The sequence below is a fragment of the Pan paniscus genome, chromosome 11 (assembly GCF_029289425.2).
Source record: "Pan paniscus chromosome 11, NHGRI_mPanPan1-v2.0_pri, whole genome shotgun sequence".
Classification (NCBI taxonomy): Eukaryota; Metazoa; Chordata; class Mammalia; order Primates; family Hominidae; genus Pan; species Pan paniscus.
The window spans coordinates 76,447,503-76,474,849 of NC_073260.2; the positions used below are offsets into that span (position 1 = coordinate 76,447,503).

General features: G+C 36.8%; 1 protein-coding gene across 3 annotated transcripts in view; it reads left to right on the top strand.

Annotated features, from left to right (window-relative positions):
* VPS13A (vacuolar protein sorting 13 homolog A) overlaps positions 1-27,347 on the top strand; it is a 243,845-nt gene that overhangs the window by 109,669 nt on the left and 106,829 nt on the right. For all 3 annotated transcript variants that reach the window (XM_003811456.7, XM_003811459.7, XM_003811458.6), the window contains exons 32-36: positions 6,621-6,788; positions 8,819-9,123; positions 16,166-16,313; positions 21,169-21,322; positions 27,212-27,339. In XM_003811456.7, coding sequence (XP_003811504.3) covers positions 6,621-6,788; positions 8,819-9,123; positions 16,166-16,313; positions 21,169-21,322; positions 27,212-27,339 — 903 coding nt within the window. The remainder of the gene's footprint in view (positions 1-6,620; positions 6,789-8,818; positions 9,124-16,165; positions 16,314-21,168; positions 21,323-27,211; positions 27,340-27,347) is intronic.

The window sequence follows — 27,347 nt, forward strand, 5'->3', positions numbered from 1 at the left end:
TTTTATGGGTTCTCAGATTGAGAGTATCTCTTGTTCTTAGGCTAGTCAGTTTCCGTTGAGAAAAATACTATTAAGTATAAGCCTGGCAGCCTACATTCCAGAAGCCAATTGGTTGAAAGAAGTGGAGGCCTCATCATTTAGTTTATAGATTTTTGCTTAAAATAACCATTTTTTAATATGGTGTTTTATTAACCATCTTTCTGTACCTGAAGTCTCCTAGACCACAGCCTTTCTGCTCTAAACTCTGTCGAGCAAATCTGTTCTGTTGAACTCAGAGAGGAACAGTCATATAGCCCTCCTCATGTGACATGCAGAGGATATTCGGTTTATTCTAAACTAATTTACCAGTATTTATATAATTATATAGATACAATTTATACATTAATATATATGTAAATTATATATGTATAAATACTGGTAAATAAATTAAGAAAAAACTAATTATATATATTATATAATAATAATATATTTTATATATACATAAAATTCTCTCTCTCTCTCTCTCTCTCTCTCTCTATCTCCAATCACACAATCACAGCTCACTGCAGCCTCGACCTTCCCTGGCCCAGGTGATCCTCCCACCTCAGCCTCCTGAGTAGCTAGGACTGCAGGTGTGCGCCACCAGGCCCAGCTGATTTTTGTAGAGATGGGGTTTCATCATTTTGCTCAGGCTGCCCTCAAACTCCTGAGCTCGGGCGATCCACCTGCCTCGGTCTCCCAAAGTGCTGTGATTACAGACATGAGCTGAGCCACAGCGCCTGGCCTATTTGAGATACTATAGTCAGCAAAAGATAAAAAGCCCTTCTCCACGTGGAATAAATAGTAGTTAATCAGTAATATAAAACAATATTAGAGAGTGATATGTGCTTTGAAAACCAAGAAAGCAGGGTAATGTGACAGGTAATAATTCACGTGGCATATTAGGATTATCAAGAAATGCTTTTTTACAGTAGAAACATTTGACAGAAATCTGAGCTGTGGATTTGAGCCCCTGTTGAAAGAGCTTTCCAGGTGGAGGAAAGAGCAACTATATAAAAGCCTTGTAGCAGGAAGGTGCTTGCTATATTCTGGGAGGTTTTAGGGGCCTCAGTAACCTTTGGGTAGAATTATTTATTAGTTTCTGTTTTGGTTTAGTTTTTACTTTTTAAAGTCAGATTTATTGAGACAATTTACCTATAGTAAAACTTACCTCTTTTAGTTATAATTCTGTGAGTTTTGACGAACATATACTGTTGTGTAACTTACCTTCAGCATATACAATGGGTCTGTCAACCCTAAATATTCACTACTGCCCTTTGAGATTAGCCCTTCTCCCCATCCCAGCACCTTAGAATCACTGCACTGTTTTTCGTTCCTGTAGTTTTGCAGTTTCCAAAGTATCAAATAAATGGAATCATGCAGTTATGTAGTCTTTCACGTTTTTTTTTCTTAGCATGTGAGATTATAATTTTTGTCTTTTTATGTCTTGATCAGCCTGGTTAGAGATGTATCGATTTTATTGATACTTTGAAAGAACTGGCATTTGTTTCAATTGAATGTTCTCTGTTTTTAATTTTGTTTATTTATGCTCTTTTAAGATTCCTTCCTTCTGCCTGCTTTGGATTTAATATGCTCTTCTTAAGGTGGAAGTTTAAATTATTGATTTGAGAATGTCTTTCTGTTATAAGCATTTGCTGCTATAAATTTTCCTTTAAGCACTGCTTTAGCTGCTTCCTGTAAGTTTTGATATGTCATATTTTTATTTTCATTCAATTCAAAGTATTTTCTAATTCCTCTTCTGACTTTCTTTTACCCATTGTTTATTTAGAAATATGTTATTTAACTTCTAAATATTTTGAGATTTTCAGATCCCTTTCTGTTACTGATTTCTAGTTTAAATTCATTATGGTCAGGGGAGAAACCGTTTCAGTTCATTTAAATTTGTTGATGTTTGTTTTATGGCCCAGAACATATATGATTAATCTTGGTGAATGTTTCAAGTGTACTTGAAATTAATATGTGTTTTGCTGGGTTGAATGTTCCATTTGGGCAAGTAGGTTGGTGGATAGAATTATTCAGGCTACTGATTTTCTGTTTACTGGTTGTGTTGAAGCCTCTGATTATAACCATTGATTTGCCTGTTTCGCCTTTCAGTTCTTTAAGTTTTTTGCTTTGTATGTTTTGGAGATCTCTTGTTAGGTACATATAAATGTATATGAATTTTATGCCCCTTTTGTGATTATGTAATGTGTCTTTTTATCTGTGGTAACTGTGCTTGTTCTGAAGTCTACTTTGGTAGTAATATAGCCATTCCAGGTTTCTTCGGTTAGGTTTGCATGGTCTTTTTCTGTCCTTTAGCTTTTAATGGATGTTTTCTTGTTTAAAGTGGGTTTCCGTTTTTTGATGCAAAGTCTCACTGTGTTGCCCAGGGTGGTCTTGAACTCCTGTGTTTAAGCTCGCCTCAGCCTAAGTAGTAAGTAGCTGGGATTATATGTGCATGCCACCACATCTGGCTTAAAATGGGTTTCTTACAGTCAGTGTATATTTAGATCTTTCTTTTTTATCTAATCTGACAATCTCTTGGCTTTTAATTTGTGTTTAGACTATTTTATAAAACTATTGATATGATTGGATTGTAATCTGATATCTCTAATTGTTTTCTGTTCTCTAATTTTGTTTATCCTATTGTATTCCTCCTTTTGGCCTGATTTTTGATTAATTATTTATTTTATGGTTTCTCTAGGGTTTACAATGTATATATCTTTAATCATAGTCTATCTTCCAATAATATTTTATTGTTGTACATATAGTGTAAGAATCTTACAATACCATGCTTCCAATTCCCATTTCCTATCTTTCTTGGTATCATCGTAATTTGCTTTACTTTGGTGCATGTTGAAAACTCACAATGTGTACCTACTGAATTTGGTTTAGTCAGTTTTCTTTGGAGCAATTAGTTTTCTAAAGATGTTTTATATTTTTCTTCATTGCAACTCTTTCTGTAACTACTTCATGTAGTTTCTGTCTATTGTTCATATTTCTCTCTGAAATACTTTCTCATTTCTTTTTTTTTTTTTTTTTTGAGACAGAGTCTTGCTCTGTCGCCCAGGCTGGAGTGCAGTGGTGCAATCTCAGCTCACTGCAACCTCTGCCTCCGGGGTTCAAGTGATTCTTCTGCCTCAACCTCCCAAATAGCTGAGATTACAGATGCGTGCCACCACACCTGGCTAATTTTTGTATTTTTAGTAGAGATGGGGTTTCACCATGTTGGCCAGGATGGTCTTGAACTCTTTGATCTCAGGTGATTCACCCACCTAGGCCCCCCAGAGTGCTGGGATTACAGGCGTGAGCCACCGCATCTGGCACTTTCTCATTTTTTATAATGCAGGTCTGCCAGTAATGACTTCTCTCAGTTTTTTGGGTATAGATGAGAAGGGAGCTGGGAAAAACCTTTATTTCACCCTAATTTTTCTGAGTGACATTTTTGCTGGGTTGTGTTTTCCCCCTTTCCAACTGTTAAAAGATGTGATTTCATTGTTCTTTGTTACACATACTTTTGATGAGAAATCTATGACATTTCTTATTTTTGTTCCTCTGTACATAATTTGTCATCTTTTTTGACTGCTTTCAGGATTTATATATGGTGTGACTAGATGAGTTTAATTGTGTTTTGATATTTGTCCTGTTTGGGCTTTTCTGAGCTACTTGGATGGATCTGTCTTTCATTATTTTTCATTTTTTTCTTCAAATAGTTTCTTTGCCTCTGTCTCCCTTTCTCTCCCCCACCCCCCGGCTCCCCTGTTTTCTCCTCCTCCACTTTTTCCCTGTTCCTCTTCTTGAATTCCTGAAATTCTTACTGGATTTCTGTTTGTAGTCCCACAGCCTTTGGATGTTCTGTTCAAGTTTTTTCCCCATTGTTTTCTTAGTGCATTTTAATTCAAATAATTTATCTTGACCTATTTTCAAATCTACTGATTTTGTCCTTGGCTCTGATGAGTGTACTGACAAACCCACTGAAGGTATTTTCATTTATGTTACCATGTTTTTTAATCTTTAATATATCCCTTTGACTCTTCTTTTTTCCATTTTCTCTGCTATAATAATATTCACCATCTATTCATGCATATGTTCCACTAGAAGCCTTTACCATGTTAATCATAGTAATTAAAATTAAAAATTTTAGTTTCAACATTGATGTTATAGATGAGTCTGATTCTGTTGATTCCTTTATTATTTGCTTGAATTTTTTCCCTTGCTTTTATTGGGCATCTCATAATTATTGATTGAATGTCAGACATCATATCATGCATAGCAGGAGTCCCCAACCCCTGGGCTGTAGAACGGTACCGGTCTGTGGCCTGTTAGGAACTGGGCCGGATAGCAGGAGTTGAGTGGTGGGCGAGGGAGCATTATTGCCTGAGCTCCGCCTCCTGTCAGATCAGTGGGGGCATTAGATTCTCATAGTAGGGTGAACCCTATTGTGAACTGTGCATACGCAGGATCTAGGTTGCATGCTCCTTGTGAGAATCTAAAGCCTGATGCTCTGAAGTGGAACAATTTAATCCCCAAGCCATCTCCCCACCCTCCAACCCCCCCAGCCCCACTTTTGTGGAAAAATTGTCTTCCACAAAACAGCTCCCTGTTACCAAAAAGGCTGGGGACCACAGATGCATAGCATAATAGAGACTGAGGTAAATATCATAGTATTTATGTCTGGAAACGGGGATGCCTCTTTTCTGCTAAGCTATTAGCTTGTGGTCGGGGGTTGAGCTTAGGTTGGTTTGAATTTCAGATTAATACAATTTCCTTCACTACATTACTGCTTCAGTTTCCTTTAGTTGTACCTTGTGCTTAGGGTGGCTGGAGGCTGTGTTGCTCAGATTTTGCTCCGTGCTGAGCCTTTGACCTTTCTTCTACTCTTGTACCTCAGAAAATTCTCTTTCCACATTCTTAGCTCTTTCCTAGATGTTAGAGGCTCCTGCTGCTTGTTTCTTAGTGCTTGTGAGCTTGATGGTACGTATTTGGGGAGAAGGCAAGGTGGTTTGGATAGGCTTGTTAGTGTCCTTGTCCATTTTCACTCCTAGCCAGGGCTGTTTCTGTGAGTCTCAGAAATGAAGTATTCTTGGCCATCCTGCCCCTCCTCCTCATGGCATCTGATTGATATCTCTCGTATTTCCTATGTGGGATTGACTGTCCTTCCCTTCCCCAGCAGAGGGAGACCTCTAATCATCTGGCCCCAGGAGAGTTCTTGTTCTTCCCCTAGAGTTTTATTTTATTCTTGTCCCTAGGATACTGTATCTTCACCTGTGCCCTGAGGGAAACAAGGTTTACTGCCCTTCCCCTAGTTTCTTATGGCTATTGTTTTGAGTAGATGATAATCTTGGTGGTGCTTTGGGCCTTTTCTGCAGTGGAGGCTCCTCACCTTTTCCAGGGTCATACCAAGGAAAGCCTTCTCTTGTTTCCCACTTGCACCCATCTCCCGTCTTTCTCAAGAGCTCCTCACGTGTGTTGGCTCTCAGGGATTCTGCATCTCACATTAGTCCACACTTATCCTTTATCATTTTAGCTGAATTATTCTTACCTATATTGTATAGTATCTGACATCTCTTTCTCCTCTCTACCACAAGTGAGCTGGTGCTTATTTTCTCTCTCTCCCTGAAGGTACCTGTTTGTCCTTAGATTTTTAGGGATCTTTGTTGTCCTGTGACCTCAGATTGCTAATGGTTTTAAGAAAGTTATGATATCATAGTTTATCGGGTTTTTTTTTTCCTTTTCTTAAGGTTTGGAGGGGCCCTCACTCCAGCTTTGTGCACCCTAGGCAGAAGCAGGACTGTAGACTTCTTTTCAGCCCTGTCTTGTACCTCAGCCTTCGGAGGTCACTTATACCTCTGGTTCTGGAGGATTCTTTGTTCTGTAGTTGTAACTGATTTGCTTGTTGATGGCTCTTCAGCTCCCTGTTCTTGCTTGCTTCTAGCATTTAGGAGAATTGAGAAAGTTATGAGCTTAGTGCTCTGTCCCTCTTCCAAAATTTTTTTTAACATTTTACATCTCCTGTTGTCGCCACCATTTTTAACTGTTATTGCAGAGCTTGAGATTTTTAACCACTGTAGGTAATTTCTGGTTGGCAATTAAGATGGCCCTTTACAATCTGATAAGGAACAGAAGTATAGCAATAGGAGGAGACTCCTTTGAAGAATCCAGAAAAATCTATTCACATACCTCAAATCAAGAATAGATTTCAGTAAGGTGTAGATATACAGTGTTTTTCAAATTTTTGTCAGTGAATCAAGAAATACATGGTTACTCTCATTACGAAAGTATACTTGCAAAATGAAAATGCATATTCAGATATTTCCTCTTCTCCATTAAAAAAAAAAGAAAAAAAGAAAAAAAGCTGGAGCCACACCTACTACCTTGATTTTATGACCCACAAAGGAAATTGCCACCACCAATTTGTAAAAGTTTGTAGTGTAGGTTCCAATAAACCAGTTACAGTAGAATTGTTGCCTCATTTGTACTTGGCTTGTGAATACTTGGGAGATTTTCTAACTATGTTTTGTTATTTTTTACTGTTTTATTTTTGTACTGAAAATACATCATTTCAAAAATGGATTGTGATAATTAAATTTTCTCTTATTAAGGCTGTTTATATCACTGGAAAAGAAGTTTTCAGCTTCAAAATGGTTTCTTACATGGATGCAACTGCTGGTTCTGCATACACAGATATGAATGTGGTTGACATTCAGGTTAATTTAATAGTTGGTTGCATTGAAGTAGTTTTTGTCACGAAATTTCTGTATTCTATATTGGTAAGTATTTTATTAAATTATTATTTATTTTATACTAATTGGAAATTGCTATATGTCAAATATGGATGAAGACTAGTAAGAATTCCTTGCTTGAGATTTTTTCTGATTTTTTAAATCTTCTGGGTACCATTTATTATACATAATGTGTAGTTCCTTATTTATATAACATCGTTTTGACATAGGAATATTCCAATTAATTGAAATATATATTTCATATAGTCACATTAAGTATATGTGCATTATATATCATAAATATGTTATATATTAATTAGAACCTTCGTTTTATATGTCATTGGCTTAAGTCTTCGTTTTACCTGACTTGCAACTATAATTTAAAAATACTGAATATATAATTGAAGTTTGTTTTGGTCTGAAGTCATCATTAAGAAAAGGTTATTTTAATTTTCTAGAGACAAGGTCTTGCTCTGTCACCCAGGCTGGAGTGTAGTGGCATGATCGTAGCTCATTGTAACCTTGAACTCCTGGATTCAAGTGATCCTCCCGCCCCAACCTCCTGAGTAGCTGAGACTACAGGCACATATCACCATGCACATACCACCAAGCTAATTTTTTTTTTTCTTCAAGTTTTTATAGAGATGGGGTCTTGCTCTGTTGCCCAGTCTGGTCTTGAACTCCTGGCCTCAAGTGATCCTCCTGCTTTGGCCTCCCAAAGCGCTGAGATTACAGGCATTATGTCTGGCCCAAGAAAATCATATTTTCGATTGCATTGTCATTCTGTGAATATCAGGGACTTTAAGGAGTTAGATTTAACCCCTATATGACTCCACCCTAAGGCATTTCGGTTCTTATTTCGGCTTTTCTTGTTTCATTTTGTTTCGGTTTTTGTTTTTCCCTTGCTGTCAGCTGATATTTTTTCCTGTGGGTGTCACACCTATCTCCATAACATCACTATTCATTCTTTTAAAATGCTGTCTCAGTGTTTTAGTGTATGAACTAGGTAATCAAATCTAAGGCTGTAGTGGAATAAATAGGCCAAGTGTGGCAATTCTTATAAGCAAGAAAAGTATTTGCGTGTTCATTTGAATGTATTTGGGAATGTGGAGCCCTCTTTTGTTATTTCAGAATTCTAGGTTAATTCCATATAATGTTGCTGTTTTGTGATCTTTTAAGCCATAACATCATTTTGTACACAAAAATGTAAAGATAAACAAGTATTCCTTGTTGAATTTCTTCTCTTTTAAAAAAAATTAGAGTTGGGTTCTTGCTCTGCAGCCCAGGCTGGAGTGCAGTGGCCTGCTCCTAGCTCACTGCAGCCTCAAACTCATGGGCACAAGCAAATCCCATCTCAGCCTCCCAAGTAGATTAAATTAGTAGGGACAACAGGCCCTGCTAATTTTTTATTTTTAATTTTTTTTTAAAGACACGATCTCGCTATATTGCCCAAACTGGTCTAGAACTACTGGCCCCATGTTATCCTACTACGTCAGCCTCTTAAGTAGCTAATTTATTTTTATAACCAAAAAAATCATGTCACTTGAGCCCTCTTGTACTTACACTTAGAAATTACTAAAATGTTAATTTTTTCTTTGAACATGAAAATTAGGTATAAGAGTATAAATATAGGTAATTATATTTTATGTCATTGAAGTTTTTTTTTGGAATTTGGAAATTGGAAAATTATTTTGAAACTTCTTAAACATATTTTATTTATTTATTTACCTTACAAATATAAATAAGCTCTCTGTCCACTGAGGTTGTATAGAGAAATAGGGTTGTTTTTCATTAGGGAAAGTGAGATAAGGGAAGTAGATATCTGTAAGACATTCCAGCGATCCCATTTAGCTTTGTTCTGAGGACTAGATTTTTATTTTATCTGTGTCTTTGTGTTTCTCAGTTTTTGTGGCAGAAAATTAAGATTTAATATAGACAGTAAGATTTTGAATAAGTAATGCTTGGTTGTATCAAGTAAAAGTTTTTTTTTAAATGGAGGTAAAACCATAAATATCAATATATATTTAATAAGTCTTATTTATTAATAACCTTAAGAATATAATTCTGTTATCTTACAGGCTTTTATAGATAATTTTCAGGCAGCTAAACAAGCCTTGGCTGAGGCAACTGTTCAGGCAGCTGGAATGGCTGCTACTGGTGTAAAAGAACTCGCACGAAGGAGTTCCAGAATGGCACTGGATATTAACATCAAAGCCCCAGTTGTGGTCATCCCGCAGTCTCCAGTTTCTGAAAATGTTTTTGTTGCTGATTTTGGACTAATTACAATGACAAATACCTTTCATATGATAACAGAGAGCCAGAGCTCTCCCCCACCTGTTATTGATTTGATAACAATAAAGCTGAGTGAAATGCGACTATACAGGTAAGCTTTTCACAAGTATATTTATGTGGAATGCAATATTTTTCTAACTTTTTAAAGACTTTGATGTCTTGAGTAGTCTGTTTACAGTGAGATTTTATTTTATTAATTATACATAACTTAGTGATTCTCTCTTCCTTAAGTATATTTTGGCAAAATCAATTATAGTCTTTGCATTTTAAAAAACCTAGAAAGTGTTTGAAAATTTCTCCTTAGGTAATTAGGAGAACTATAAAATTTATTATCTGAGGAAGTATATTTGTGCTTTTTTGTGGTTCATTATAAATTACATGGCTATGGAAAAAATGAGGAATTTCTAATGTAATATGTTTATTCACTTTGCAAATACATTATCATCTTATCTTCTCTGTCAGTTGTTGCTGTGGCTCTGATGCTGTAATTTAAACAAACATGCAGTAGCATACAACCTTATTCGTTAACCTGTATTCGTTAAGCATGGGGTTAGGAATTAGGCGGATAACCAAATGTTCAAATAGTTCGAGAGCTTTTATACTGTGTCCTCTGTGTTTCTGTGCTGTTTCTAATTGCCCATTCTGAATTTATGCCCTATTTTCCAACTTGAATCCTTCTCTATTTATACTTCTCAACTGCCCTCTTCCTTCTTTCTGTCATTTTTCTTTGATATAATTCTCTTGCTTGTCTCTTCACCTTATTTTTGTCTCATTTTTTACTTAACTAACTCCCATTCTCTACTTCTCTTTAGCTTCCTATGAGTCTGTCTTTCCCTCCTGTGCTTTCTTTGATCAATTGTATATTTTTAAAGCAGCTTTATTGAGACATAATTGACACAGAATAAGTTGCATATCTTTAATGTTATACCATTTTATAAGTTTTGATATGCATACGTTTCTGACAGTTTATGTACAGTTGTATTACTTCTTCCTTAAGCATTAGGTAGAATTTACCAGCGAAGCCATCTCGTCTTAGAGTTTGCTTGTGGGAGATTTTTAAATGATAGTTTTCATTTCTTTAATAAATTTGGGGCTATTCAAGTTATTTTTTCTTGAGCGATCCTCCCTAATTTTTTAAAAGAATTTATCCATTTCATCTAAGTTGTGAAATTTAATGGCATAAAGATTTTCGTAATGCTCCTTATTTATTAATATCTGTAATGATGTGTCCTCCTTCATTCCTGATATTTATAATTTCTGCCTTTGTACTGATCAATCTGGTTAGCAATTTATCCGTTTTATTAATCTTAAGCAGTTTTTGGTTTTATTTATTTTCTTTTTTTGTTTTCTCATTCATTGATTTCTGATTCAGTATTTATTATTCTGCTTACTTTAGGTTCAATTTTGCTCTTTTTATAAGTTTTTTTAGGTGATAGCTAAGATTATTGATTTGAAACATTTCTTCTTTTCTAATATATGACGTGCTATAAATTGGAGTACTTTATAATATTGTGCTATGAATTTCAAGTTACTCTATAAGTCTGTGTAGCTCTCTTCTCTCTGGTATTTTATCATATAAACTAGCTACCTTGGTTTCTCTTGGACTCTCAGCTCTTATCTTCTCTACTCTGGGGCTTTCCTGGCCTTGCCCTGGGTCCCCCCTCCCTGTACCATGGCCTGTTAATTATGGTAAAACAATAGTAAACTGGGACAATCGTAGGGCTCACCTCATTTTTTTTTCCAACTCTTTGGAATCACTATCCATTTTTGATGTCTTGTGTCTTGAAAACTATTTTTAAGTCAATTTTGTCTGTCTTTTTTTTGGGGGGGTCAGGGTTGTTTCAAGCAGGAGTGTTAACCCATTCATGTTACTCCATCCTAGATGGAAGGAGAAATTTCTGTCACTTGAGCATTTATTAAGCACCAAATCTATCCCAGGCATTGTGCTAAGAATAAGAAATATAATAGTGAGCAATCTTTATAAGGGATTAATAAGTAATCCCTACCTCATTGGGTTGTTGTGGTAGGTACTGTTTAATAAATATAGTGGGCTGGTGCATAAAATGGGATCACATTTTGAAAAGGTTCTAGAAATTAGGTCAAAAGGAGACAAAACTAGAGGTTGGAAGGATAATTTGGTAGCTATTGCAGTAATTCACGTAAGAATTATAGGTGACTTAGTCTAAGGTAAGGGAGTGAAGTAGTGGAGAGCTAACCAGAATTTATAGTAACTGATGGTTGAATGGGTGTGGGAGTTAAAGGAGAAGAGAAATTAAAATTCACTTTAGGTTACAGGCTTGGAAATCAGCGTTTGATGATGATACACTTCACTGAGATAAGACAGAACAATGCAGAAAAACCCAGTAGAATAGAGATAGTAATTATTTCTCTAATGGGCAAAGTAGCCTGAAAGTGGTTGCATGACTTCTACATGGAGAGATCTTGAAAGAAATCCAGAAGGCAGTGGAATATATGTGCCTAGGTGATGCACATAGGTGATGTTGTTTAGACTTCTAGGTTTAGGAGTTCTTAGTAATAATTTGTGCTAGTCACTGAAGCCTTTGGAATGAGCACAGTCACAAAGAAAGCTTGTAGAGTGGGACATATGAAGAAGAATGCTGAGGAATACCAGTGTTTAAATAATTGACAGAAAGAGGAACCCTCAAAAGAGACTAAGTAGGAGCAGACAGAGAGATGAGAAGCCAGGAAAATGTATTTGAGGCAGCAGTGAGGGTCCTGCTGATATTGTTAACCATGAATTAATAGTATATCTTTTTTTCATGCTGTACTTGGTATTTTGTATTTGGAATCCAACAGTCAGTTGGATTGAGACAAAACTGAATTTTTTGCCAAGCAAGTGTGACCGAAGGTAGTGGAACAGGATTTTAATGATTGAGAATCATGTTGATGGATAATAGAGAGGTGATATGGTTTGGCCATGTCCCCACCCAAATCTCATCTTGAATTGCAGCTCCCATAATTCCCACATGTTGTGGGAGGGACCTGGTGGGAGATAATTGAATCATGAGGGTGGTTCCCCCATACTGTTCTCATGATAGTTAATAAGTCTCACGAACTCTGATGGTTTTAAAAGGGGAAACCCCTTTGACTTGACTCTCATCCTCTTTTTGCCTGCCGCTGTGTCTCCTTTACTTTCTGCCATGCTTGTGAGGAAGGGGTCCAGTTTCAGTTTTCTGCAAATGGCTAGCCAGTTTTCCCAACACTATTTATTAAATAGGGAATCCTTTCCCCATTGCTTTTTTCAGGTTTGTCAAAGATCAGATGGTTGTAGATGCGTGGTGTTATTTCTGAGGCCTCTGTTCTTTTCCATTGGTCTATATATCCGTTTTGGTAACAGTACTATGCTGTTTTGGTTACTGTAGCCTTGTAGTATAGTTTGAAGTCAGGTAGTGTGATGCCTCCAGCTTTGTTCTTTTTGCTTAGGATTGTCTTGGCTATACGGGCTCTTTTTTGGTTCCATATGAAATTTGAAGTAGTTTTTTCTAATTCTGTGAAGAAAGTCAGTGGTAGCTTGATGTGAATAGCATTGAATCTATAAATTACTTTGGGCAGTATGGCCATTTACCACAGTGAGATACCATCTCACATCAGTTAGAATGGCAATCATTAAAAAGTCAGGAAACAACAGATGCTGGAGAGGATGTGGAGAAATAGGAACACTTTTACACTGTTGGTGTGCGTGTAAATTAGTGCAACCATTGTGGAAAACAGTGTGGCGATTCCTCGAGGATCTAGAACCAGAAATACCATTTGACCCAGCCATCCCATTATTGGGTATATACCCAACGGATTATGAATCATTCTCCTGTAAAGACACATGCACACATATGTTTATTGCAACACTGTTCACAATAGCAAATGCTTGGAACCAACCCAAATGCTCATCAATGACAGCATGAATAAAGAAAATGTGGCACATATACACCATGGAATGCTATGCAGCCATAAAAAAGAATGAGTTCATGTCCTTTGTTGGGACATGGATGAAGCTGGAAACCATCATTCTCAACAAACTAACACGGGAACAGAAAACCAAATACCACCACATGTTCTCACTCATAAGTGGGAGTTGAACAGTGAGAACATATGGACACAGGAGGGGGAACATCACACAGCAGGGCCTGTTGGGGTGGGAGGCAAGGGGAAGGATAGCATTAGGACAAATAATTAATGTATGTGGAGCTTAAAATCTAGATGACGGGTTGATGGGTGCAGCAAACCACCATGCCACATGTGTACCAATGTAACAAACCTGCACATTCTGCACATGTATCCCAGAACTAGTTTAAAAAAAATTAGAATTATATTGTTTTGTGCTGTAAATAGCTTTTTTCTTAATAATATGCTGTAAATTTTCATGTCATTATTTTGAGTGCATAAATTTTTCCAAATATTCCTGTTTTTAGAAAATCTAAATCTGCCTTTTGTTAGAAATTTGATTCTAATATATATACATTTTTGCTATTATAAATAACACTATATTGATGATTGATATCTTTATTACATCAGTACTTATGTAATTGTCTACTCATTTCTTTGGGATAATTCATTTCCTGAGGATGAGTTCCTAGAAATAGAATTACTCAGTTATAGAGTGTAGCCAGTTTTTCCTGAAATAATTTTAAAATAATTGATAATTGAAAATGCAGTTGCTGGGCACGTTGGCTTACGCCTGTAAACCCAGCACTTTGGGAGGTTGAGGATGGCAGATTGCTTGAGCTCAGGAGTCTGAGACCAGCCTGGGAAACACGGTGAAACCCCATCTCCACAAAAAATACAAAAATTAGCTGTGTGTGGTGGCATATGCCTGTCATCCCAGATACTTATGGGACTGAGGCAGGAGAATCACTTGAGCCTGGAAGATTGAGACTGCCGTGACCTGTGTTAATGCCACTGCATTCCGGCCTGGATGACAAAATGAGACTGTCTCAAAAAAACAAACCAAACCCCAGAAAATGCAGTTTAGTTACAACTTCTTAGAAAGTGCATAAAGAAAAATAGGAATTCATGTTTGTGACTAGGTTCTTTATACATTAATCCAACTTGACTGCAATTTAGCAAATATTTGTTCATTATATGGCACATGCCAATCATCTAAGTACTGACAAAAAGCAAAGAATAAGATGAACATAGTTCCTGCCCTCATGAAGCTTTCATTCTAATTAAAAATATAGAGGACATAATAAACTATTAAAATGCAATATATTAAATGCAGTGATGGAAAAAGTATAAGGTGCATGTGGGAGCACGTAGGAAAGGTGTATTTTATCCATATATTGGGTAGTACTGATAAGAAAAGTTTTTCCAGAGAAAGTAATCTTTTGACATAACAGTTTTCTTTCTCGTAGTTTGTCCAAAGGACAGAAATTTACTCAAAGATATATAGATGAAGATATAGATATAGATATATAAAATCCAAGTATTTATTATGGTGAAGAATTGGAAAATATGAAATTTTAATCATAGAAGGTTAATTAAAATACTAGTATAGCCATTTATTCTGATATGGCTATTAAAATTATATATGCATCCTAGCCTAACTGAAAAAAAGAAAAGAAAACCTATGTGTGCAGCATTCCCTATGGGGCTTTTAGATTCCTTAACCTATTACCATTAAGCGGAGACTGCAAGCATGCAGGCATATGTAAGTTTGGTGTCACTCTATCATTCATTCATTAAATGGCTTGGTACCAGGCATTTTGGGAGATCCCTGATGAACTCTCATATTTCTCTCCTATTGATTAAATGATTGCCAAAATTCTACAGTCATGGTGTTATATCTTAGTTTAAGGATTTGCTGCTAATTAAAATATAAGTACATTATTGAGGAGTAACACTTTGAGATTGTCACTTTGAGGTACAATGGGAGGCTTCTATGGTCACATTGTTACTTGAAGGGGTTCAATTGACCTACTACATTTTTCTTCATTCCTGAGCATCAGTCTTACCTTTATAAGTGCTTGGAAAGGCAAATATAGTTCAATTTAAATTGTATGTATTCAGCTATTTTAACTCATAGAAATAAAAATTGCGTATGGTGCTACTTATTTTGTATAAAGTAAGGGAATATGTGATATTTTGTTACTTATCTAAATCAGTGAGTTAAAATGTTTTTATAATGATGTCTTATATAATGTTTGTTTACAAATTACATAGAGATAATTTTTTTTTTTTTTTTCCCGAGACAGTGTTTTACTCTTGTTGCCCAGGCTGGAGAGCAATGGCATGATCTTGGTTAAATGCAACCTCCGCCTCCTGGGTTCAAGTGATTCTTCTGCCTCAGCCTCTCAAGTAGCTGGGATTACAGGTGCCCACCACCACGCCTGGTTACTTTTTGTATTTTTAGTAGAGATGGGATTTCACCATGTTGGCCAGGCTGATCTCGAACTCCTGACCTCAGGTGATCCACCCGCTTTGGCCTCCCAAAGTGCTGGGATTACAAGCATGAGCCACCATTCCTGGCCTACATAGAGATAATTCTTATTTTAATGGTTTACTATACAACTTACAACTTATATACTTTTGCACTTTTTACCATATTACAAAATTGTATCGAAAAATACATATTTTTCCCTTTTTTTTTTTTTTTTTTTGGAGACAGAGTCTTGCTCTGTTGACCAGGCTGGAGTGCAGTGGTGCGATCTCGGCTCACTGCAACCTCCACCTCCCAGGTTCAAGCAATTCTCCCACCTCAGCCTCCTAAGAAGCTGGGACTACAGGCGCATGCCACCACGGCCAGCTAATTTTTGTATTTTTAGTAGAGATGGGGTTTCACCATGTTGGCCAGGCTGGTCTCAAACTCCTAACCTCAAGTGATCTGCCCGCCTCAGCCTCTCAAAAGTGCTGGGATTACAGGTGTAAGCTACTGTGCATAGCTCTATTTCTGTATAATATAGAACACTCAGCTCAGTGTAAGTCACCCAGGTTTTTAGTGGGATAGAACATCACTCAACTCATTTTGACAGATTAAAAAAAAGTCTGATAGATTTTTTCCCTTTATACTCAACAAATTATTGATTTCTGCTATTTGCATATAAAAGGATAAATTTATCTTTTTTTAACTACCTGAATGTATATGAAACAATTTAAAAGAATGTTATCTCTACTTATAGATCTCGATTTATTAATGATGCATACCAGGAAGTACTGGATCTACTCCTGCCATTAAATCTTGAGGTTGTGGTTGAACGAAATTTATGCTGGGAGTGGTACCAGGAAGTTCCTTGTTTTAATGTAAATGCTCAGCTGAAACCAATGGAGGTAACTTTTTTTGGATACTTATCAATTTTTGTTTTGCTTGCTGAAAAATACTGCTTGGGGACATAAGGCATCATTTGAGTGGAATTTGTATATACATAATCACCTTGGTCAGAATTGAAATAGTGATTATATTAAACTAGAATTCATTTTAAAATGGTCTCGATTTATTCTTTTAACAAATATTACTGGAGATAAAGTGGCAAGGAAGCAATGACATTGTCTCTGACTTCATGGAACTTGCCAGTCTAATGCAGGGGTTGGTGGTGATGGTGATCTGGAAGGTATAGTAGTAGTTAGATAGTAAAAAAGTAATCAGACACATAATTAAAATAGTTATAAATGGTGGTAAATTTAATGAAGTGAAGGGGTGGCCTGCCCCTCCACACCTGTGGGTATTTCTAGTCGGGTGGGATGAGAGACTGAGAAAAGAAATAAGACACAGAGACAAAGTATAGAGAAACAACAGTGGGCCCAGGGGACCAGCACTCAGCACACCAAGGACCTGCACCGGCACCGGCCTCTGAGTTCCCTCAGTTTTTATTGATTATTATTTTCATTATTTCAGCAAAAAGGAATGCAGTAGGAAAGCAGGGTGGTAATAAGGAGAAGGTCAGCAAAAAACGTGTGAGCAAAAGAATCTATGTCATAATTAAGTTCAAGGGAAGGTACTATGACTGGACGTGCACGTAGGCCAGATTTATGTTTCTCTCCACCCAAACATCTCAGTGGAGTAAAGAATAACAAAGCAGCATTACTGCAAACATGTCTCGCCTCCCACCATAGGGCGGTTTTTCTCCTATCTCAGAATTGAACAAATGTACAATTGGGTTTTATACCGAGACATTCAGTTACCAGGGGCAGGCAGGAGACAGTGGCCTTCCTCTATCTCAACTGCAAGAGGCTTTCCTCTTTTACTAATCCACCTCAGCACAGACCCTTTACGAGTGTCGGGCTGGGGGACGGTCAGGTCTTTCTCATCCCACGAGGCCATATTTCAGACTATCATATGGGGAGAAACCTTGGACAATACCCGGCTTTCAAGGGCAGAGGTCCCTGCGGCTTTCCACAGTGCATTGTGCCCCAGGTTTATTGAGACTAGAGAATGGCAATGACTTTTACCAAGTATACTGCTTGTAAACATTTTGTTAACAAGGCACGTCCTGCACAGCCCTAGATCCCTTAAACCTTGATTTCATACAACACATGTTTTTGTGAGCTCCAGGTTGGGTCAGAGTGGCTGGGGCAAAGCTACAAATTAACAACATCTCTGCAAAGTAATTGTTTAAAGTACAGGTCTTTTTCAAAATGGAGTCTCTTATGTCTTCCCTTTCTACATAGGCACAGTAACAGTCTGATCTCTCTTTCTTTTCCCTACAATGAAGGACACAAATAATAGGCATGGTGCTGTAGTCAATTAGATATATTAATATAGAATTTATTGGAAAGATCTAGGTTAGAAATACTAATTTTGGTGTCACCAGCATATAGATGGCATTTAAAGCCATGGAAATATATGAAATAATCTATACAAAGGAAGAGAAAGTATTAGAAGAATTCATAAGTTGAAAATGAAAATGGCAAATGTGTCACCACCTTAGTTTTACTTTCTTATTGGTTGACATTGCCTCAAAGATCTCTCATGGAACTGCCCACAAGTTCATATTTTTTTCCCTTGACTGGATGAAAGTCAAAAGTGTGTCATAGGCTTTGCCGAAGTGATAGCAACATACGCTCTGGGGGGTTTCTTTAAGAAACCTACTTAACAAATCCTTCTCCCCACCTCACAGTTTCCCTTTCTATTTCTTTCTGTAAAAATTTTATTGATTACGAGAAAACCATCATTTTAGAGATTTCAGACTTTTTTTCTTTTTTTTTTTTTTGAGATGGAGTCTCGCTCTGTTGCCCAGGCTGGAGTGCAGTGGTGCACTCTCAGCTCACTGCAAGCTCTGCCTCTGGGGTTCACGCCATTCTCCTGCCTCAGCCTCCCGAGTAGCTGGGACTACAGGCATCCGCCACCGCGCCCGGCTAATTTTTTGTATTTGTAGTAGAGACGGGATTTCACCGTGTTAGCCAGGATGGTCTTGATCTCCTGACCTCGTGATCCGACCCCCTCGGCCTCCCAAAGTGCTGGGATTACAGGCGTGAGCCATCACGCCTGGCCGAGATTTCAGACTTTTAAGTCAAACGTATATTCAGAGCATAAAACATGATGGCATTATGAAAATCTTAGTGTGTAAGATAATAATGGCTGCTTTAACTTACAGGGTAGGAGATGGAAGTTATCTTTTTAAGATAAATATTTGAAGTCTATTTATATTGGTAAGATAACAGATAGAAACTCATAAAACATATAGAAACTTATAAAACATAAATAGTATGTTCCACCCAACATGCTGGGGCAGTTGCCATCCCACTGGGCCCAGTTATTAGGCATATTTGTGTGGGGCAGCAAAGACACTGCTTTCTCATGCTCTTCCCAGGTAGAATCCATACAGAATGTCCTGGTGATGCTGTCAACAATCTGCAAGTGCCCAGCTGCCTTTTGAGGCCAACCCTCTAGGGTAAAGTTGGGGCTTCCCTTACTCTAATTCACCTGAGTAGTTGGTTAGCTGCTGTTGCAGCTCACCCCAGAGCCCAGATATTTGTTCCCTCCTGGGCCTCATCTGTGCCAGGGAGAGGCTAGAATTGGTTGTGAAATCATTTAGTCTAATGCATCCAGACCAAGTGGAGCAGCTTGTGATTTCTGACTTGTCAGATTTTCAGTGGTTGCATACACAGCCTGTCCTGACATGTAGATACTGCAGATCAGCAGCCCCGGGATCCTTACAGTTCTTTGAACTTCCTCCACTGAGCTCCTGGCAAAAGTGAAGGAAGAGTGCCGATTAATAATCAGTATTTGAGGTGCATGTGATAGACAGATACTAACTGGAAGACATGGTTTAGAAGTTGTAATATTTAATTTCATCTTATTATATGAACTCTTTTTGCAGTGTCTGCTACATAGTTACAAACTAAGTGTCATGAATGAAGAATGAAGGAATGAAAGCTTAAAAAAAACCCCAAACATTAGTAGTATGTATAAGGTACACATGGACTTAATTTTAAAACACTAAATTAGTGTGTCATCTTTGAAATGCAGTCAAAGAAAGCTTGGTTACAAGTAAAACTTGTTAAATATTGTGGGATTCAAATTATCTCCTTGGGGTCATAACAGCTAAAAATTCTTTTTGTTGTTTTGACAAACTTAGAAGTGAGCCATACTCAAAGATCTTTTTTACATTATTTCTGTTGTGTTAGGGTTCTCCAGAGAGAGAGAGAGAGAGAGTGTGTGTGTGTGTTTGTGTGTGTGTGTGTGTGTGTAAAGAGAGGGAAAAGGGAGAGACTTATTTTAAGGAATTGGTGTACATGATTGCGGATGCCACTAAGTTCAAAGTCTACAGGGTAGGCCAGCAGGAAGGATATCCAGGGAAGAGGTAGTGTTGGAGCTCGAGTCTGAAGGCAGTCTGCTGGCAGAATTCTTGCTTAGAGGAGGTCAGTCTTTTTTTATTGAAGGCCTCCAACTTCAATACAAAGCGATTGGATGAGGTCCACCTACATTATGGAGTGTAATCTGATTTACCTAGAGTCTAGAGATTTAAATATTAATTTCATCTAAAAAATATTTTCACAGAAACATTTAATGTTTGACCACATACCTAGGTACTGTGACTGAGCCAAAGTGACATACAAAATTAACCATCACAGCTATTAAGGCAGGTCTTATGCTGTTGATTTGGGACTAAATTTGTAACAGCTAGGATTTGAAATTGGCTCTTTTTTTTTTTTTTTTTTTTTTTGAGACAGAGTCTCTGTTGCCCAGGCTGGAGGGCAGTGGCGCGATCTCGGCTCACTGCACTCTCTGCTTCCCAGGTTCAAACAATTCTCCTGCTTCAGCCACCTGAGTAGCTGGGATTACAGGTGTGCACTATGCCTGGCTAATTTTTGTATTTTCGGTAGAGTCGGGGTTTCACCGTGTTGGCTGGGCTGTTCTCTTAACTCCTGGCCTCAAGTGATCTGCCTGCCTCAGCCTCCCAGAGTGCTGGGCTTACAGGCGTGACCCATCACACCTGGCCTGAAATTATTAGCTCTTTGAGTTAGTTCCTAGTTTATGTGTGGACCTAAGCATATTAACCATTTAGCTTCAGTGTCTTATAAATATAAATATCAGGATTGCATTAGCTGGGCATGTTGGTACATGATTGTAATCCCAGTTTCTTGGGAGGCTGAGGTCAGAGGTTGAGCCCAGGAGTTTGAGGCTGCAGTGAGCTAGGATTGCACCACTGCATGCCAGCCTGGGTGACAGAATGAGACCCATTCACTAACTACCTAACTAAATAAATACATTTCAGGATCATATTCCATAGACCTAGGACTTTTTCGAGGTTCAAATAAAATAGTTCATGTAAAACACATTGTGAACTCTAAAATTTTTGGTAAACCAAATGTATCATTTTTTATTCTACATTTGTAAAATGAGGTGCTTACTAACCAAAAAAATCCAAAGTAGACAGATAACTACTTAAAGTTCATTTTAAAGGTTTAAAATTACTATATTATTTGGTACATTAATAACAAATAGTTCTTTATTCATGACTTCATTGGTATTAACACCTAATTTAGTTCTATATTTCACAAGCTACTAAAGAGCACATGGTCATTTAGAAAACTGAATATTCAGTTTGTAAAAATGTTTAATTGGTGTGGTAGAGGATTGAAACAGTCTTTCATTTTTCTCCTCTGAGAATTTTAACTGCAGTTAAATTCTGCAATGAAGTAACAGTGCTAAAAAGAGCAAATCTTTTTTTTTTTTAAACAGTTCATTCTTAGTCAAGAAGATATAACAACTATTTTTAAAACATTGCATGGCAATATATGGTATGAAAAAGATGGTAGTGCCTCACCTGCTGTAACAAAAGACCAATACAGTGCCACTAGTGGAGTTACTACTAATGCTTCACACCATTCAGGAGGTATGTTTTTAACTTCAAATTTCTTTCTGCTTTCCTCTTTCTTTTTTCTTCTATCTTCTTCCCTCCCCTTCCTTCTGTCTTTTCCCTCCTTCCTCCCCTCTTTCTCCCTCCTTTCCTTCTTTCTTTCCTTCTTTTTCTTTAGTTTGGGCAAAATAAGATTTGTAAATCTGTTTCTAATCAGCTAAATCCATTCAGACATCTCTAAATTGTCTATGTTATTAGTCGTTGTGATGATTTTTTTTCTTTGAATGAAAGTTCCTAGTTCTGTTGTAACAAAATTCCTCAGTATATATTCATGTTTTCCTGACTTCCTTGTAGCTCCTCGTTTTCCATTTTTCTCCCCTTCCCCCATCTTCTCCCTATCCCTAGTGTGGCATATATCCCAAATGAATCTTTTATATTGATATTAGGAATATCAAAGTATTAGAGGTGCAAAGAGAGGATGATCATTAGTAGATGGTGGAGTTTAACAAATATTTGGGAGATGGATGGAACAGAGTAGAAGGAAGCAGAACTTAGAAAGAGGCTTCATCTAATGTTGGATCCAGTGTGCTCTGTGGAATGTGGCTGGTTTCTGAGCTCAGCACCAGCGCATACAGAGGGTCAGTTAGTGCTGGGATGACATTGCTGCATAAGCATAAAGTTCTCATTCTGGCATTATAGGGGATCCTCAGACCTACCTACCTCAAAATGAAACCTACTAGTTCACAAGACTCACCTTTGCAAAGCCCTGAGGTGTTACACAGCATTTTTACTCAGGGAGAATCCTAACAGAAAACCAGCTTTACATTTACAGCATTGTAGGAAACCCCACCCTTTCTAGCTGGAATAATCAAACCAGTCCTTTATTGTTAAATATGAATGGTCAGATATGAAGAAAATTGTAAAAACCCCAAGCATGAATGAAATTAAGATAAATAGAATCATGTTTTCTGAAGGAAACAGACAATTGAGGTGACAGAAAAGGAAGTAGACAAACAAAAAAGAAGCTCTGACATTCTAAGAGGATTTTGAGAAGATAATATAAGAAATGGATCCCACCACCACCAGCTCACCCAAGGATAGGAGAGTTGCTGGAAATCCAAATATTATTGCTGAAAATTTGAAACAAAAACACTGAACATGTAATTAGAAGTATTGAGTTGGAATATTTGGTTGAGGCAATCTCCCAGGACGGAGAAGAAAAAAGCACAGGGATGGAAAATATGATAAAACTTAAGAGTGATGTTTTAGTTCAGAAGGTCCAATTTCAGAATGAGTGTTACAGAAGAAATAATTGAGGAAATGGAAGGCAATTCTTTAAAGAAGTATAGTACTCTCCTTTTATCTGCAGGGAATATGTTCCAAGACCTGTCGATGCCTGAAACTTTGGGTATTACCAAACCTATGTTTGGATAGTACCCAAACTATATTTTTTCCTATACATACATATGTATCATAAAGTTGAATTTATAAATTAGGCACAGTAAGAGTTGAACAACTAATAAAATAGAACAATTATAACAATATACTGTCATAAAAGTTACGTGAATGTGGTCTGTCTCTCAAAGTATCTTAATATTTTCAGACACCAGTTGACCTGACTGCAGGTAACTGAAAGTGCAGGTAAGGGTGAGCTGCTGTAAACTGTCCAGACCTAAGTAAATATTGAAGGAAGCTCTTAGCTATAATGAATCTACTGAGTTTCCAGCAGATTGGGTAAACTAAGATTCCACATACAAACACATTTTCATGAGTTGTCAGAATGGTAAAGCTAAGATTTTCTGAAGTTTCAGAAAAAAAAAAAGGCTGCCTGTCAGGGACTTAGAAAAAAAATGATTGCATGATTGATTTTTGTTGTTTTTTATTTATCATCAATAAAACATGATGAAATAGAATCCCTGGATGGTAGAAGACAATGGAGGAATCTATTCAGAATTCTAAGGAAAGTGGTTTTTGAAGCTCAGATTCTATACACAGCCAAGCCATCACCCAAAATGTGAAAAGAAAATAATTCTCAGATTTCCTGTGACTCAGTTTTCTTAGACTTCTTCATACCCATTCGTAAAAGAAATTAGTTTGAAAGTGTATTTCAGAAAGTCAGGAAATCTAGGAAACAGAAAAATATGGGGTTAAAAAAACCTAGGCCTACTCAGGAGTGCACTGAAAAGGAATCTCCAAATTATCTATGTGAATAGGCTAGAAATTAACTGGCTTTCATTAAAAAGTAAATGAGAATGCTTTAAGGAAAGAAAAAAAAAGCCATGTGGAAGAATGTCTTATAGAAGAAAAATAGCATGAATTCCACATAGTATGTAGGATACAGAGTTAGCTATATTATATAACTGATACAGACAGGAAAGTGTTTTCTGTGCTTAAGAAAGAAATTTCTATACCATGGTGCAGAAGTGAAGTGGACTAAATTTTGCATAATTTTGAGCCATTGTTAGAATGTGAGAAGAGAACCTCTTATTTTTCAGAGATGCACTCATCGTGACAGTGTAGCAGCAGAGGCAGTATTACTGTAAATCTCATTGAAAAATACTACATGGTCATAGTTAAACAACACATGGAATACTTCTTATGTAAATAAAAAAGTAAATGTTATGAACTGTGATAACTTAGAAGTAAAGACATTACTAACCAAAGCTGTAAAGAGGAAGATGGATCAGGGGAAACAAATAGTAAAGCCTTAAAGAGTGAGAGAAAATGTCTGCAATTGATGTAACAAGAAATAGATGTTTGAATATGTCATTTTAATCGTTTTCTTCTGGAAATTTTTACACATATACCAAAGTAGAAGGAATAAGGTAATGAACCCACATGTACTCATCACCCACTTTCACTAATTTTTTTTTTTTTTTTTGAGACAGAGTCTCGCTATGTCACCCAGGCTGGAGTGTAGTGGTGCAATCTCGGCTACTGCAAGCTCTGCCTCCCGGGTTCACGCCATTCTCCTGCCTCAGCCTCCTGAGTAGCTGGGACTACAGGTGCCCACCACCACACCCAGCTACTTTTTTGTATTTTTAGTAGAGATGGGGTTTCACTGTGTTACCCAGGATGGTCTCGATCTCCTGACCTCGTGATCCCCCTGCCTCGGTCTCCCAAAGTGCTGGGATTACAGGCGTGAGCCACCATGCCTGGCCCACTTTCACTAATTAATATCATGTGGCTACTTTGTTACTGCCCTCACTCTGCTCTTCCCCCTTCTTCCTCCAGCCCATAAGATTATTTTAAAGCAAATCCCAGATACTATACCATTAATTGCTATTTTTCCATAAGCAATAAGGACATTACTTTTTAAATATAGTAACATCATCACCCTAAATATTAGCAGTGCTTCCTTAAGACCATGAAAATATCCAGTTAGGGTTCATCTTTCTCCTAAATGTCTCATTACAAGGCTTGGTTTTTTTTAAATAATGATAAAAGTGTCAATTCACAAAGAAGATGCAACAATCCTAAATGTGTATATACCTAATAACAGAACTTTAAAATATATGCAGCAAAATTGACAGAACTAAAGAAGAAAATACACATATACAGAATCATAGTTGGGGATTTGAACACACCACTCTTGGTAAATGATAAGATATGAACAAAAAAATCGGAAAGAATATAGAAGATTTGAACACAATCAACAAAATTGACATAATTAATGTAATACAATTTACACTCAGTTGCAGAATACCTTTTTGTTTTTAAACACTTCCTGGAATGTTTACAAAGATGCACCATTTTGTGGACCATTAAATTTTCTGACCACATTGGATTAAATTAGAAGGTAGTAACAATAGGATGTGAAAAAGCTTGAACAATTTCTAAATAACCCATAGATCAAAAAGAAATGACAAGGGAAATTAAGAAGTTGTTTGAACTGAATGATCATGAAAATAAAATATATCAGAATTTGTGGAATGCAACTAAAACAGTGGTGAAAGAAATTTGTAACTGTAGAGTAAGATATTAGAAATGAGTAAGTTTTAAAATCAAAGATTAATTCTTCTACCACCAGAAACTAGAAAAAGAATAGGAAATTAAACCCAAAGTAAATGAAAAGAAGACAGTAATAAAAATAATAGAATCCAACAAAAGAAAAACAGAGAAAATGTTTAAATGTATATTTTTTCAAAATTTTAGATTTCTGTTCATTAAAGATACAGTAACAAGATAGGAGAAACCCAAGCCTCAGACTTGATGTATGTATCTTTTATCCAGAGTACATTAGCACTTTTATAAATTAATAGCAACTTTTTAAAAGCAAAATAATGACCAAAAGATTTGGGTACTTGAGAGAGGATGCTATGTAAACGGGCAGTGAACACATGAAAACTTGTTCATATAATTTTTTTTTTTCTTTTTTGAGATGGAGTCTCGCTTTGTCACCCAGGCTGGAGTGCAGTGGTGTGGTCTCAGCTCACTGCAAGCTCCGCCTCCCGGGTTCACACCATTCTCCTGCCTCAGCCTCCCGAGTAGCTGGGATTACAGGTGCCCGCCACCACGCCTGGCTAATTTTTTGTACTTTTAGTAGAGACGGGTTAGCCAGGATGGTCTCGATCGCCTGACCTCGTGATCCGCCTGCCTTGGCCTCCCAAAGTGCTGGGATTACAGGTGTGAGCCACCATGCCCAGCCGTTCATACAATTATTTATCAGGAAAACTTCACAGTTCACCAGATGAGATAAGTTGTAGAAGACTGACAACATCAAAGGTTGACAAGAATGTGGAACAGCTGCAATTCTCACATATGACTGATAGGAATGTGAAATAGTATAACCACTTTGGCAAAGAATTTGAAAGTTAATATGTACCTACCTTTAACAGAGCAATTCCAGACCTAGGTATCTACTCCCACCCCACCCCAAAATAAGTGCATATATACACAAAATGACTCATTTAGGAATACGTATAGCAGACTTATTTATAGTAGCCCAAATCTGGAAACAACTCAAATGTTCATCAATAGGAGGATAAACTATTTCATTCCATAGAGTGCATGACTAGCTATAAGAGTGAACTACTTGTACATGCAGCAACATGGTTGAATCTCAAAAACATTATTTTGACTGAAAGAAGCCACACACAAAATAGTACAATCTGTATTACTCCATTTATATGGAATTTTAAAAATATACAAAATTCGTCTATGATGATTGAAATTAGAATGGTAGAGAGGTTGGGAATTGGCTAGCAAGTGTTAAGAGGGAACTTTCTGGAGGGATATAAGTGTTCAGTATCTTAATTGAAGTAGTGATCATGTGGAAATATACACTTATCAAATTTCATCAAATAGTTCATATAAGATACATGTATTTCATTGTATGTAAATTTTTATCACAATTGAAAATACATTACCTGGCATAATGGTACTTTTCTCTGAAGTTAGATATAATGAGAATTAGAAAGTGCTGCGTTTTCATTTTAAGCTCATTTAATATGTGCATATAATGCCTTGATTCAAAATTCAAATGTAGAAAACAAATTTTGAATTCTTCTGATTAGTAGAAAAATTTTAAAAATGTCTCTTGGTTTTAGTTTTTTAAAGTAAAATTTGAATACTGAATTATGTGCCAGTTACTGTAATATGCATTTTACATGTGCTATTTTACATAATCTCCAAACATACTCAGTGATTAGTTCTATTTTTCCTTGGAACAGAACAGAAGTAGGAACAGAAGCATCAAGAGGAAATAGAAACACCGAGTGTTCAATTAATATTCCCAAGTTATTATGGAAAGAGTCCTAAGCCAGAAGTTACTGAGTTTTACATCTGAATTTTCTAATATTTTATTTTCTTGAATGTCATTTTACTATACCTGTTTAATAATTCTATTAAATCTATTTCAAGGGTATTTTAATGAGCTACTTTTCATGATATTTTCTTTTATTAAATAACTTTAATTTTTTCAAGGAGCAACTGTGGTGACAGCTGCTGTGGTAGAAGTACATTCACGTGCCTCACTAGTTAAGACAACACTAAACATAAGCTTCAAAACTGATGATCTCACCATGGTGCTGTATAGTCCAGGTCCTAAACAAGTAAGTCC